Here is a 16,237-nt window from a genome sequence, read left to right on the forward strand (position 1 = left end):
CAGAGCATTTGTTTTGTGTCTTGTCTCAACATGTATTTGTCCTCAATCATGGCGTGGATTAATTGGACGAAGTCATTCAAAAACAGCACTTGCTGTTTTCACCCTAACTTCTTTTCAATAAACTGATGTGGACCAGAGTATTAATGACTCTCTGTTTCTCAGTACTTCCTGTTTAGCATGCTGAAGAAGAGATTATGTTTGGGACATCCATGGTATGTGGCATCTAGAGAACTAGGAGTTCTTTAGAATCACTAATTAAGCATCTTGATCACATTTCATAAAGGATGGTCAGATTTTAGCTTCCTTATCAGATAGATTAAATACATATTTGGAGACAAAAATTTATTTCTTACATTGCATGTCAGCATTGAATTTGGGGAATTCATGCTGACTCATTAACAACCCCCACCTTATATATTTCTTCCTTCATCAGGTCTCATAATGGATACTTCATCATCGCAGGAAATAAACAGGGCTTAAACTTGTGAAAATATTTTCTTCACACCAATCACCTCCAATTCTTCCAACTTGTACATAATAAACATAGATAAAAGAAATGAGAGTATCACTGACATATTATTTAAATCCCAAGGGCATAAGAGCAGGGTCAGCAACTATAGCATATTTAGTTTGAATTCACCATTTTGGGGCTAGTGCTTTTTAAGTCAAGTCTCAATTATTTCAAGGTAGTGTGTGCATATTCAATGATATTTATTTTCTACTTTCTTATATTGTTGCCCAGATCTTTGATAAAGTAGTTGACCACTAACACAATTCAGGGACAAACAGAGCACACTACTGATGACAAGATTCATAGTAGTCATATCTTTGGGCTAATAATTAGCACCAAGGGCAACAACATCAACAGCAAGAAAATATCGTGCTAGTCTTCTATACTAGACTATGTATTTCCTAAGAGCATGGTTCTTATACCACTGGTACTCAGATCGAGGCCTTCCCAACAGTAAGTGCTCAGTAAATGCTTATTAATGAATGAGTGGAGCAAGATAGTCGAATCAGTGTTTAATGATATTTTCATATTTCAGATCCCCATTTGTCATTATAAAATTTAACAAATTTCTCACTTTGATAGCTATGGACTGACTTTGCTGTCTATAACATGAACAATCTTAATTCAGCAAATTTTTATTGTGTCAACTACAGCAAGTCATGTGTTGAATATAAAGTGGGTAAGAGTCAGTTTTCTTCTTCAAAATGTCCATAATCTAGTTGGAACATTGAGCATTTAAGAGACACTCAGATACTAATTACCTTGTGAATAAAAGGATAACTAAGTTAATTCACTGATTAAAGAATGAGAAAATGCATACATAACAGAAGATAAAGCAAAAGAAATTCTAGAAGGGAGTTATTTTTTAAATTTCACTGGGAAGTTCAAAGGAAGAGGGCATCTGAAGGGACTTCTTTGAGAAGGAGAGTGTCTTAGCTCAATTCGTGTTGCTATAACCGAATGCCTGATACTGGGTAATTTATAAAGAAAAGAGATTCACTTAGCTCATGGTTCTGTAGTCTGGGAAGTGCAAGAAGCATGATGCTGGCATATGCTCGGCTTTCTTGCTGTGTCATACATGGCAGAAGCAAACACATGCAAAGGTGCAAAACTTGAGAGGCACCCTGACTTTATAACAAGCCACTCTCATGGGAACTAACCTATTCCAGTGAGAATTAATTCAGTCACTACCACAAGAACAGCACTAAGCCATTCATGAGGGATCTACCCTCATGACCCAAACACCTTCCACTAGGCCCCACCTACCAATACTGCCACATTGGGAATCAAATTTCAACATGAGTTTTTTGGGGACAAACTATATCCAAACCATAGCAGAAGGCCTTTTGGAAATCTCAACAAATTGAGCAAAGGTACAGAAATGGGAGAACAAAAAAGTGGGGTGACAAACAGCAAACAGACCACTGAGGCCTTTTGCAGTGCTTCACGCAGTAGAGGAATAACAACTCTGTGAGGTTGCCGTAATTATCCCCATCTTATAGGGGAAGGAGCTGAAACACTTGGGAATGAATAACTCAATCCAGATCGTACAGGTGGTAAATGATGGGTCCAGGATTCAATTCCAGAGAGCCTGAGGCTAATGCCCTAATTATTAACCTCTATGGTTCTGCCATGGCACGAGAGTGACACTCATTTTGCTCGAGTGTATTCTTTTTTCTTTTTTTTTTTTTCTTTTTTTTTTTTTTTGAGAAGGGGTCTTGCTCTGTCGCTCAGGCTGGAGTACAGTGCAGTGGCGGGATCTCAGCTCACTGCAAGCTCCACCTCCTGGGTTCACGCCATTCTCCTGCCTCAGCCTCCTGAGTAGCTGGGACTACAGGCACCTGCAACCACGCCCAGCTAATTTTTTGTGTTTTTAGTAGAGATGTGTTTTCACCGTGTTAGCCAAGACAGTCTCGATCTCCTGACCTCGTGATCCGCCCACCTTGGCCTCCCAAAGTGCTGGGATTACAGGCGTGAGCCACCGTGCGCCACCTGCTCCAGTGTAGTCTTGCTGCTGTTATGATCCAGGGTGAGTCTAGATTGGCCCTGGCAATCCAAGCAGCAGTTCTCTGCTGAGAGGATGTCTGTGGAAGCATCTAGCATAAGTTAGGCATGGGACATGGATTCAAGATGTGTGAGTTTCCTCTTCCAGTAATTGGTTCAATTTCTGCTCAGTCTGTGCTAATATTCAGTGGTATGTACTGCTATGGCTTTAGCAGTTGTGAAAATATTTCCATACCAATCAGTTAATTGGTGTTGCCTTTCTGTCATCTCAGAAACCTAGGCCTTCAGACATGGCCTTCTGTGTCACCTTGTGATCAAACATTTGAAAGATTGATGCCTGACATAACTAGGGGCCTCCAGGATTCACTCCTGAGCTTTGTCCTGGATTTGTTCTAATTGCTTGGGACCCAGCAGTACCGGTTGTTAAATATTTTGAGTGTCATCCCATGATCTGTTCATTTCTGAGCCACGCAGAACTCTTGGAATCTGTTCTCCACCTCATTTCATCACCATTTGATCCTCCTGGAAGAAAGAGCCGTAGAAAGTCAGCTAACTGTTACTTGTTAGCTGTTAGTTTTTATGTCTATTATGCTGCATGGTGTTGGGTAGTAGAGAAAAAAGGTGATGAGTTAAATATCAGTTTTGGAGAAAATTGTTCTCTCTGGTTTAGGAGCCCTCCCAGATGGAGCTCAAAGTCATTGCTGCTCCTTACTGGTTCTCAACCAGTCCTAAGATGCTTCTATTTCTCTCATCCCAGCTGTTTCCATCGGCCCTGTGGGAAGCAGGACAGCTGTCCGTCATTGCTGCTTGATCACGCTGATGTGGTGAACTGTACCTCTATAGGCCCAGGTCTCATGAAGTGTGCTATCACTTGTCAAAGGGGATTTGCCCTTCAGGCCAGCAGTGGGCAGTACATCAGGCCTATGCAGGTGAGTTGAAAGATCATGATCACCAGGACCAAGTTCCTGGGAAGGGGAGGTATTCACACTCTTCTCTCTGGCTCCACAGGGAAAGAGCAGATGTTTTTAAGCCATTTGAAAGGAAAACATGGGGGCTCTAACAAGCAGAGAGAAGGATGGCTTAATAGAAATGCAAGGTATATAAAAGCATGTACAGTGCTGATTAGGTGGGTTGGTGGGCAGTAAATGGGAATGCTTATTCTGTTCTTCTCCCTTGTTTGTCTTTCTGTCAGAAATTATTTTCCCTCCTTTTGCCTTTAAAATGAGAATGCCAAAGTTCAGACTTGTCTGTAATTTTCAGGAAAGACTGGTTGTAATCAGCATGTCTGTGGTTCACAGTGTCCACCCCACAACAACCCTCCAACAAAAAGACTGAAGAAATAGAACCCGATTTTCTCCCCAGAAGCGTTAAAGCTGTTACTGAGGCAGAGATTCTGTCATGATTCTAACTCTGGCCAAATTTTCCAAATTTCTACAAGCCCCATTTCAAATTTCTACAGCACCATTTTCAGAATTTCAAGATGGTTTGGAGGTAGTAGAATATGTAGATTAACAGGATGACTCAGGAGACAGATTGGAATTAAATTTTGGCTCCACTGTATAGAAGATGTGTAACTTTGGATTAAAAAATAAATAAAAGAAATTAATCTCTTCAAGCTTGTTTTCACATTTTTAAAATGATTGGAACAGAGTACTTATCTGATTGAGTTATTATGATGGCTGGAAATAATTTAAATGCTTTTAGCAAAATGATAGGTACATAGCACTCTAACTGTTAAGTTGTCAGTATTATGAGCATGATCATGTATTCTCAACTAAGAATTCTGTTTTCCATCTTTCCTTTAGAGAGTCTTCAATTCCCTACAGAGAAATTTTAAACATAAAATCAGCCATTAGAAAACATGACCATATTATAAGATAGAAAAAGGATGCTCCAGGAAAGAGATGATGGTTCTCGAGGAAAAAAACAGAAAGATGCAGTCTCATAAGGAAAGAGTGGACACACAACTGTTAGCTCGACATCAGTGATTTGCAAGAGTCGATTTTTTTTTAATTTTGTACCAATTGATTGCTTAACAGGTTGGGAACCTGTGGGAGAATTTCACTTGCTTAGAGATGTCAGGATTTAAAGGTATACATTTTGGCTTCAGCTGGCTTAGGTTCTGCCTAGAGGGAAACAGCTTTAATATACCTTGAGGCACCAACTTCTTGGTCTGTGAAGCTTTAGTCAGGAAGGCAGAGCCCTTATTACCTGTTCTTTACCCATCTCAACTCAGGCAAAGGAATGTCCACTCCAGAAAAGAAATAAAAACAATGGAAAAAAATGCAGGGACTGAATCCACTCATGTGATAGGTGAAGAAGGGGAGAGAAGAAAAGACAACATGTGTAATGCATTAAAATTAGACGCAAATTCAAAACAAAATGGACAGTACCTAACAGAGACAGGAGAAGCACCAGGCAATAGATGCAGATTTTGAGAGGCATTCTGTTTTTTTGAGACAGAGTCTCGCTCTGTCGTCCAGGCTGGAGTGCAGTGGCACGATCTCAGCTCACTGCAACCTCCTAACCTCCACCTCCCGGGTTCAAGCGATTCTCCTGCCTCAGCCTCCTGAGTAGCTGGGACTACAGGTGCATGCCACCACACCCAGCTAATTTTTGTATTTTTAGTAGAGACGGGGTTTCACCATGTTAGCCAGAATGGTCTCCATCTGCTGACCTCATGATCCGCCCGCCTTGCCCTCCCCAAGTGCTGGGATTACAGGTGTGAGCCACTGCCCCCGGCCTTGAGAGGCATTCTTTAAGTGATAGTGGCTCGTTGTGGTTAGAGCCAGACTTGCAGGCTGTGTTAAGCATGTGAGGGGCATCATCTGGGCTGGGAGAAGGGTGGGAGCTCACCCTTTGCCAACCACATGGCACAGTCAGCAACAGCGCTCTCCAGCTGACCAAACGTGTTGTCACCTCAGGCTGGCCCCATGAAGAAAATTATAGAATCCCTGGTCGTGATCACAAGACAGTGGGGATATTTGCTTTTTGTTGACACAAGAACCGAAACTAAACAGAAAAATGTGTCTAGCTTTGAATTGGGTCCTTCTGGCAAGCAACGGAGAAACACTGGGAAGCGGGAAGGAGCAGCTAGCCAGGAGTTGGTGTCAGGGGTGACAGGTGCCTTCAGCAGTCATTTTACCTGTGGCTTTGGTGCCACTGTGATTTCCTGGCAGGATGGCTGGCTCAGCCATAGGAACTCCCCTTTCTATCTTTGACCTTTGATAATCCAGTAGCTAGAATGTTGGCTGCACGCTTTTCAAACAAGACATAAGCTTCTAGGTCTCCAGGTCCTGGCTTGTTACATTCCCCCCACCCTAGACACCTTCTTCTCCCACCTCCCCCTGTACTGCTGGGAAGTCCTGATCATTTTTCAAAGGCCAATCCTGTATTACCTATTCTGTGGAACTTCTCCTACATGCTTTCCTCCCTAGCCGAGGATGGCAGTTCCTCCTCCAGCTCCTGTTGTACCATCACACAAGAGCATGCATTATACAGTATGGCTTTATTGTTGCATATTTGTGTTTTCTTTCTTCTTGATCCCAGTTTTCTACTTCCGTTTTATGGTTTTCAGTCTTTATATGGCATTCTTTCCAACCATTACAGAAGGGGATAGGATATAAGAAACAAAAATGTAGCTCTAACATTTCCTTCTTTACTTTCTTTTCTGCCTTCCTCCCTGCTTTTCTCCTTTCTATTCTTCCTCCTTCACATGTTTTTGAACTGTTGTTTCAACATGTGATTTGCTTGCCTGGTCGATTTTTAGTTCCCGGAGGGTATTTTGTTTAGGACAGGACCTGGCCCTTTTAGGTGCTCAATAAATATCTCTTCATTGAATTAGTAGCGGTGTGCTCTAGGGCTGCCCTACTGAAATGACAGGCCGTAGGAAATGGCTAGAATCTCTCACATGTAACCACAAGGTTTGGAAGATGACTTGTATACATTAACTCTCAGCACCATTCTCAGTGGAGGTAATTATTTTCAGTAGCATTATCAGTTGGCTTATTAATAAGAGTGCCAGCAGAAGACAGATGACATACTCAAAAGTGGGCAATTTGAGAGAATTTAATCAAGAGACCACTCATAAATGTGCAGGCAGGATACAGGAAAATCACAAGGAGATGGTGCAGTATCCCAGGTGAAAGGGCTCAGTCATCACCCCTAGGCCTGAAAGGTTTACCTTAGGAGAGCAGAATCACAGGAAAAAGGAGCAGAAACTGTGTAGAGCAGGCTTCCAGAAGATGCAGCCAATCTGCAGCGACCCTTGGGAGAGAGTAGAGAGAATCAGCACCCTGTCCTCCCTCTTCTGCTCTTCCTCTCCAGGCTCCTGACACTGTGTCCTGGATCTGAATGCAAGTACAAGTCAGAGGCATCACTGGAGTCAGTTTCCCTGGCCCAGAGCAGAGTGGAGAAGGGTAGAGAACAGGTCTGGAGGAGCAACTGGAAAGCAGACAACAGAGCTGGCCTGGAGGAGTCTTGGCATGTCATGATTCTCTGACACTCGCAGGCCTCTTTTATCAGCATCATACTGAGTGTTGTAAGAATGTATATTAAAACAATGAGGCCTGAAGAGGGAGAAAGGCAAAATAATTTGTCCCCTTTTAAATGTTTAGACAGATAATCACCAAGACTCTTCTAAAGCCTGGAAACTACTCTGATAAGCCTTTTAATGTGACTTTGACAGAAGCAATTTATCTGTTTCTAGAAGGAAATTCTGCTCACATGTTCTTCTGGGCACTGGGACCAGAATGTGAGCTGCCTTCCCGTGGACTGCGGTGTTCCTGACCCGTCTTTGGTGAACTATGCAAACTTCTCCTGCTCAGAGGGAACCAACTTTCTGAAACGCTGCTCAATCTCTTGTGTCCCACCAGCCAAGCTGCAAGGTATTGTCTGGTCAACCAGGAACTGTATGCAAGTTCTCTTCCGTCCCTTGCTCTTGAGAGTACTTTGGGACTCTTTTCATTATCCCAACACCTTTCCCATTTGCTCCACTTTGTCACCATCTTCTGATAACTCCAGAAAAGTCCCAAAGGGCAACACCACTCGTTGTCCCCAACTACTTGAAAGGATGCACTGGCTCAGGTTCTAACGAATGAAGGAATCTTAGACTTTCCTCTATTTTTATTTGACGGTGTGTACCACAGAGGCAAACCTACTGGAATGGTTGTCCTGATAATATTCATAATCAAGATATGCTTTATTATGCACATTTTAAAATTTAATATTTACAACCATCCTTTGAGTAATGTGTGAATTTGTCCCTGGCTTTAGTGCTGGTTAGAGATGAAGATGGAGTGGAGCCTGCCCTAGCTGATGGCTTCTCAGACTTTGGTGTGCCTAACAATGACTCAGGAGGCTTGCTATAATTGCAGATTCCTGAACCTTTCTCCAACAGATTCTTGCTTAGTGAGTCTGGGGTGAGATAATGATGTTATGGTGAGTAGTCCATGGATTGCATTTGGAGAAAGCATGACTTGTACTAAGGCATATGGTGTAGTGTTTAAATACAGAACTCTGCATCCAAACTGCCTCTGTTCAAACCCTGATTCTGCCACTTACTAGTTCGGGCAAGTTACCGATCCCCAATTTCCTCATCTGCATAATAGGGGATAATAATAGGATCTATTTCATAGGGTTGTTTGAGGTTTGAAGTTTACACAAGTTAATACGTGTAAAATGCTTAGAACAGTGCCTGCCATATAATAAGCACTATAAAAGTGTCATCTATTATTATTTTAATGCTTTCCATTATAACGTCACTGCTATATTTTTATTATTTGTAGTTAGGAAAAGAAGTAATGATTTAGTTGGTAGCCCTTCTTTCGTTTGGGTCAAGAAAGATTTATCTGACCTCTGTTTTCTCTAAGAGCATCACACTGGATGCTCTGTAAGTAAAAAGATGTAGGACAAACATTTGACATGGGATTTTTGAGATGCTACTCAAGAAAGAATAATGTGACGTTTGAAAGACACCAGTAAGTTGAGACGTTTTTATTTCGTCTGCTATGATTATCTTTCTGGGCTCTCTGTTCTGAGCAGCTTGTGCTTGTCTTTCCTGGAGTCAGGACTGAGCCCATGGCTGATATGTCTTGAAGATGGTCTCTGGTCTCTCCCTGAAGTCTACTGCAAGTTGGAGTGTGATGCTCCCCCTATTATTCTGAATGCCAACTTGCTCCTGCCTCACTGCCTCCAGGACAACCACGACGTGGGCACCATCTGCAAATATGAATGCAAACCAGGGTACTATGTGGCAGAAAGTGCGGAGGGTAAAGTCAGGAAGTAAGTTGAATGTTCCTGGTCTTTGGAGTTCTACCTACCTCGCTGCTTGTTATGTTTTTCTGTATAATCTCTCTTTACCTGCAGGGCTATATTCTCCAGTCATGACAGGCAGGCGACCTGCTGTGCTTTCTGTAAATATATTCTCTCCCATAGAAGATCCCACAGTCTCATTTGGGTACTTTTTAAAATAATTTCTGCCCTAATGATCGCTTTCCTTGAAAGTAAGAGTTAGCAGCGTCCCAAGTGTTATATGTGTCACCTGAATCCAACTCTGTGCTGGCATATACTTGTCAGTCCAGTTTACAATTGCAGGCCTGGCCTGGTCCCCAGTGCAGACATTTATGAGCTGTGGATATTGGGAAGGTTCCTTTCTCTGCCTCAATTTTCTTTCTGTAAAAAGGGGATGATGATAAAAAATATCCACCAGTTAGAGCTGATGTAGAAACTAAATGAATTATATGGATAAAACATAAAATTCAGTAAATTTATTTTAAAAATATAAAACTCAACTCATTTTGGCTATTAATATTGTTATTATATCTTTCTCCTTTCTCCTTCCTGAATTTTACATATGTGCACTCCTGGACCCATGGCGAGAAACACTTTTCTTCCAATGTCGTGGGGGATCTGAAAGAACAAAAGCTTTATAATGTAATTTAAGAGGAAAGGCTTCCAAGAGAGTCATCTTGGGGTTCAAATCCTCATCTCCCCTTTATGAGCTGAGTAACCTCAGGCAAGTTACTTAACTCTTTGGGTCTTGGTCTCCTTCCTTCCTTCTAGGTCTCCTTCTTATCCTTTTAAGTTTAGAATAATGCTTGCATCTGTGTTGAGTTGAAGGATAATTCAACCTTCAACTCAGTATCCAACTCAAGTTTAACTCAATATCCAGCCCAGTGCCTGGCTTGTGCCAATTACTCAATAAATGGTTTCAGAAAAAGAAACTTTTTCCAAGTGAACAAAAAGCTTTCAGGAAAAGAAACTTTCTGAGTGAACAAAAAGCTTTCAGGAAAAGAAACTCACTGCATTTAGGAAATAGTAGCTATTCTTTCTCTACCATAAATTATGTAGCTAAAGGAGAAAACCAAATCTGTTTCTTACCTGACACTTAGTTCAAAGCCTGTTGATATGTATTCTTCCAAGATTTTGTTTTTGAACTAACAAAATCCTAGCCATGGTATTACCAGTGGTGCCAGGGTATACAATCTTTGCTTGTAAGCTAGGATGGTCTAAAGGGACAGAAAAAAAAAAATCAGGAAACTATCTGACTCACATTTACCCTTTCTCTAGTTGATCTCTCAACCATGTTAACATTTGGCCATTAGAGCAATGGCCTCTCCCAGGGCCTTCCACTTTAGAAAAGGCCCAGGCTCATATGTGGGAGGGGAAGACCAAGCCCATACCCTGCCCTTTCCACCAGAGGGAAGGGCCAGGCTGATTAGAACATAAACAATACTGATGAAAAACTCATAGGAGTCAACACTCCCTGGTTCAGTGGGCTCTAGCAGGTGTAGTAAACAGTTTTTGACAACCAAGAGCACATTTGCATGTGATTTTCATAGCATCTAGAGGCAATTTGCATAGGCATGCATTGATAGGCAGTGAGTACCCAGGTCATCTTCAAGTAAAAATGTTACTACAATTACCCTGAAGGCTGCTGTTTTCTTGCTTTTTTTCTCGCTAGTCTTGCCTCTTTTTTTACACACCAGCAGCCACCTCAGATATCTGCAGAATAGTGCCATGAAGAATAAATGACCAGGGGGCCGGAGAAATGTCTCAGGACCAGGAGGAATTAAAGACAGCAAGATCATCACCAGTTTTCTGGGGCATGTCTCAGCTTTATGTTGGGAAAAAATGAGGCCTCCACCCAGAACTCTGGGTGGAGTTCTGGGTTTGAGGGGCATTTGTGGGCACAGCTTTTCTGACTGAGAAAGTGGATGCCTGCATCACAATGTCAGCATCAGTTTGGGCTTAAACATAGACATTCACAAGCACCATTCTGAGGAAAGATTAAATCATTTACCGCGTTATGTAAGCTGATTAAATCTTAGTTTACGCCTGTTTACATAGCAGGTGGCGGATTGGTAATCAGAAGTTTGCAAGTCTGGCATAAATCACTGCCACTTGCTGCTCATGTTTTCTCAGTGAACTATGTCAGCCTGGTTCCTTGCATGTGGAAAAAGCCCAGCATTGTTCAAATGAGGCCCTCAACTTCTTTCTAGGATATGCAAGCACAAAGAGAGGAAATTGAGAAAAGCAGAAGGGAAATCAATCCAGAGAGAATGGGCACATGCTAATTTTATGCTACTGTACAGTGTAGTAAAACAAACAAACAAACAAAAATTGTGGTATATTTGCAACTTGCTTGGCATGACCCTGAGCAAAATACTCAACATCCATGTGTCTCAGTTTTTGCATCTATAATATGGGAAGTAGTAACTATTTCTATCCAACAATGTTGTTTTGAGGCTGAATGTCAGTTAATGTCATGAAAGCATTTTACAAACTTTGAAGTTCAATACATATGCTATGTATTTTCAATACATATGCTATATTACTTTTTGTTCATCTTTTTTTAAAGGAAGGAAACAATTACTAAAATATCAGCCAAATACATTCCCTTCCTGCTTCTTCTCAAGTCCATTGTTTCAAGACAAAAGAATGATAAGTGCTGGATTTGACTTCCTTTGATATCCCTGTTCCAGCTTTGTCTCATTCTACCCAGGAATGGCACCGATGGCATATTCATCCCCTGCATGCTCTATGCCAGTCTCTGGGTTAGGAATAAAGACAGATACATAAATAAGACCTGGGCTGTCCAACCTCAAAAATGGAGTCAGGATCTTTGTTATAGCGTTGTTGGCCACACCTTCCTTCTTGAAACTCTTCTTCCTTGATTCTCTTCCATCTTGCTCCCTGGTTGATGTTCCTTCTTCCTGTCTGTCCACCCTTGATTTCCTTTTCTAGCTTTTTTTCCTCTGCCCATTTCTTTGAAGTTGATGTTTCTTTGAGTTCTCTTTTCCAACTTGTCAGGCATGATGCTCATTCACCCTGTAGCCTCAGTTACCATCTGCCTGCTGATGATTCCTAAATTCATACCTGCCACTATAGTATCTTCCCTTAAGGGCCATAAGGCCCATAAGACCAACTGCCTATGGATATTGCCGCTTGGATATCGTGTCTACATCTCAAACTCTTAAGTATGCAAAACAGAGCCTATTATAATTCCTTTCAAATATGCATATCTTTCTGTGTTCCATGAAGCTGGTTGAACTGGGTGCCTGCACATCACCTGAGACTCTTCAGCACCCTTTACCTTTTCTCAAATCAGTTATCAACTCTGAGTGTCATTATCTTACTGACTCAGATATGCTCGTTTCTCTCCATCCCTGCTGCCAAGTCTCTGTAATAGACTATTAACATTTTTCACCTCTGAACTCATCTTTCTGTCTCCAGTCTTTTTCCCTTCAACATATTCACCACTTTGCAGCAAAAATGGCCTTCAAAAAACCCAAATCCAATTATGTTATTTCCCCACATGAAAATGAATGACTAGCCTACCTGCCACTTTATTTAAGGGGAAAAGTTGAATATTAAGACAGTTTCAGTGTCTGCACAATCTAGCAGGGCCTTGCTTACTCCTCCAGCCTCATTGCTCACTATCTTCCCTGGCAGACCCTTCGGCTCTTACGCAACCTTCTTAGCATAGGCTCTAATACTACTGGACTTCTTTTATATCTTCATGGAAGCCATGGCAGTCAAGGCCTTCAGACATGGAATTCCTTCTTCCCAGAGCTCTCCCTGACAGTGACCTTTTGCTTGACTAACTCCTACTCTCTTATTTTTAGTGCAGGTGTGATGTTGTCCAGGAAGTCTACCAGGTCTCCCCAGACTGTAGGGCTCCTCTCATAGGCTGCCATTGTACACCAAACTTCTCTGATGATATCACTTATCTCACTGATTACAAATGATCTGGTTACTCATCTATATTCACGAATAGACCATGAATATTTTGCTTAGCATCATGTGCCCAGTGACCAGTTATTTACTGGTAGGTATTCAATACTTTCTAAATGGGTAAAAGCATTGCATTTATAAGCAAACTTATGATAGAATTTTGATGTTAAAGTTGATGCTAAAAATACTGAAGGAAAAGAGAGGTTTTTCTTATGCAGTGGTAGAGATCCCTGTTTCAAATGCTTTAGAGTGAATGAGAACTTTAAACATATATATGTAATATGTTTTTCTAGCAATTATCTCAACAACACAGAAGGAAAGGTCATTCTTCAAAGACAGTTTCAATTTTATTTATTCAACAGACATTTATGCCTGATTAGTACCACTCTATGCAAGTTAATGGTAACAGAAAAAGGATAACCTCTCAACAGGCTCACCAGAACAATGCTTCTCATACTTGGCTGCTCATGAGAATCACCCAGGGAGATTTAAAAAATTCTAAAGTCCAGGTCACACCCTAAACCAATTACATCAGAATCTCTGGAGGTGGGGCGCAGACATCAGTATTTTCCAAAGCTCCCCAAGTCGCTGCCATGTACAGCCAATGTCAAGAAGCACTGGTCTAGTCAAACTTTTGTTCCTGTTAGATTAACATCGGTTATGAAATTTTGACTTTCCTGAAAGATCCAGAATAAGATTTTTCTCTTTTTAAAATTTTTGTAGCAACACTTTTGCATGGTAGATTTTAACACGTCTCTTTGAGACTTTTTTATTTTTGAGGATAATAGAGAAAAGTAAGCAGAATTGTAACTCCAAGGAGGTTGTAAAGTATATGTAGTTTCAGGAGTTCTTTCCTCCTCACATTGTATAATAGGCACAAACTCTCCTTTAAGACCCTTTCTTTTTTCTCCCATGCAATTTACTTCCACATACACATCATCATTAATCACTCCTTTGCTGTTTCATTAACCTGATTTCCTGAGAAGCTAAAGTAAGTGTGTTTGACTTATATTTTATCAATAAGACCATATTATATTCCCCCTTATCCTTCACTTCCATGGTTGCCTTTTTCTCATTATGTGTTATCTTTATGTGTGAAGGTTAGGTTAACGTCATTAGAGCCCATAATTAATTTAACTTCTAAATGATTCAAACCTTCCAACTTTAGTTAGACAATCTCTGTTTCTATAAGTCACTTGTCAAGATGGCATCTGTGGGGTGCTATAGTGTCAGCTCTTCTTGTGGGTAATTGTAAACATCCATCCTTTCTGAGGGTTGCCCACAGCATCAACTTTTCCAAAGTACGTAAATCTGTTTAAGTTCTATAAACACAAATGAAGGTCAAGGCTGAAATTAATAGGCCTCATATTGTGACTATTTATTGTTTAACAAATGTTTGGTTGGTGAATGCCTTTAGTGGAGCCTTGTCTGACCTAAATTGGGGGAGAGCCTGAGATGGGCTGGAGCTGGGCGTGTGTATTTGACCCATTTCCACACACATAGAAAGACTGGTGTGGCAGAGTGTTAAAAAGCTTAAAGGCTGGGCTCTGTTCTGTTGGGTATTGAGGATGACTACGGTGATGATGATTTGTCACTATGTGCTATATATGCTAAGTATTTTGTACACAATACCCCATAATTTCTCATAACAGTAATACATTTTATCCTTAACAAAATAATAGTATAGTAAAATATATTATTATATAATAGTATACAATTTGATATAGTAATTATAATATTTTAGTATATTATTATTATCCCCTATTATAGATAAGGAAACTGAGACTCAGTGTGGTTAAGTAGCCTGCCCGTGATCACTCAGCCAATAAATGGTAAAATTAGGATGAAAATCATTCTGACTCCAAAAACTGTGCTATTGGCTAAAAAGGCTTTTGGTTTCAGCAAATCACTGCATTTCTCTCAGCCCTTTCCTGCATTTGTAAAATAAAGGGAAATAATTGAGTGATTTCTAGCTCCAAATGTTTCTATTTTATTTTCTATCTCAACAGAACCAATGAGAAGAGCCAACACTTTGGTAAAACATCATTGCGAGAAGTGGTAGATACATAACAATTTATTACCATCAGAAAAAAAGCAGTGATATATTAAAACACAAATGCTGCCCAGACATGGACTTAGTAGACAGTATTTAGGGCACTGTTAGAGTAATACTTGGAGAACCTTCGGTCCGCATGAACAGCCAAGGTTTTTTTCTCTCCTTCTTGATGGGTTTTGGTCCATTGTTTTCCATTCACATCCAAGGAGACTGGGTCTAGTTCTCCCTTGAAGACAGAATATTGGGAAAACTGTTTTAGAGTTTCTAGAATTAAGTTTTAGAATTAAACACATCCCTAAAACTTCTAAAGAAGGTAATTTAGTCAAATGGCTAAGAAGGGTTTTCTTAGTCCAAGATTTATCTCCTCATTTACTGGTTAATTATACAGGCTCTGGCATTATTGAGATCTAAATCTGAATCTCAGCTCCACTATTTATTAGCTTTTTGACCTTGAGCAAGTTACTGATCTGTACTGAATATCACTATTCTAATTTACAGGATAGAAATAATAGGTGTACTTACAGGTTTTTGTAAGGAATAAATGAGATAATAGATGGAAAGAACTGAGCAAAATTTTTGGTCATATTAAGCTTCAGTTCATCAACACTGCTGCTGTTTATCATCATCACCATCATCATTGTCATTATCATTACCATCATCATCATCACCATAATAATTTCTACTAGGTTAATGGCTCTTACAAAATAACTGTTGCTGTTTGGGCTATCCTTCTGGTGCAATAGGGAAATTTCTTCTTTAACAAGGAGTATACTCAGCTACATTTTTATCACTGGCCATTGTCTCCCATCTGTGGTTGGTTCCTATGCTAAAAACAAAACAAAACAAAACAAATTAAAAAAAAAAAACAGCACAGAGTCCAGGAAGACTGGAATTGGCATTCGAGGTCAGAGGTACAGGTCTTCGATTACCAGCGGAAAAAGTGCATTTCCCTTGCCTATAAAAGAAAACACATACCAAAATATAAACTTTATTAATTTTTTTAAAAATGTACTGTTCTCCCCCAATTAGTACACTCTCTGTCTGCTTTATATCATCCTGCTGACAACTCAAGAAGTGACCAAGTACTACAGTGGCTTCAAATAGATCAAGGAAAATAGGGGAAAGAGGGGGAAAAAGAAACAAAATAATCAGCAAGATAGATCTGGTCATAATTTTAAAAATCAGGATGAGCAAATAAAGTCAGGCTGGTCTGGAAGGAGAAGGGCAAGGGCATCTCCTGGAGGCATTACCCAGATTTTTAGGCTCTTGATCTTTTTTGAACCGTAGCTTGAAACTCTGGAAGATTCAAACTGACTTTATGCTATTCTAGGAAGGGAAAGAAAGACTTGGTTAACAAACGGAAAATGTGCAGCTAAGGCAAGCTAAAACTCATTAAGTATCCTGGATTCATAGCTTTTAAAAAATTATAA

The 16,237-nt window shown here is 40.4% G+C and overlaps 1 protein-coding gene across 1 annotated transcript in view; it reads left to right on the forward strand.

Moving 5' to 3' along the window:
* PAPPA2 (pappalysin 2) overlaps positions 1–16,237 on the forward strand; it is a 628,099-nt gene that overhangs the window by 539,722 nt on the left and 72,140 nt on the right. Inside the window, exons 22-24 of the mRNA XM_055255382.2 lie at positions 3,273–3,444; positions 7,224–7,401; positions 8,584–8,797. Of these exons, the coding sequence (XP_055111357.2) occupies positions 3,273–3,444; positions 7,224–7,401; positions 8,584–8,797 (564 nt within the window). The remainder of the gene's footprint in view (positions 1–3,272; positions 3,445–7,223; positions 7,402–8,583; positions 8,798–16,237) is intronic.

This window comes from Symphalangus syndactylus, chromosome 12 (assembly GCF_028878055.3).
Source record: "Symphalangus syndactylus isolate Jambi chromosome 12, NHGRI_mSymSyn1-v2.1_pri, whole genome shotgun sequence".
NCBI lineage: Eukaryota > Metazoa > Chordata > Mammalia > Primates > Hylobatidae > Symphalangus > Symphalangus syndactylus.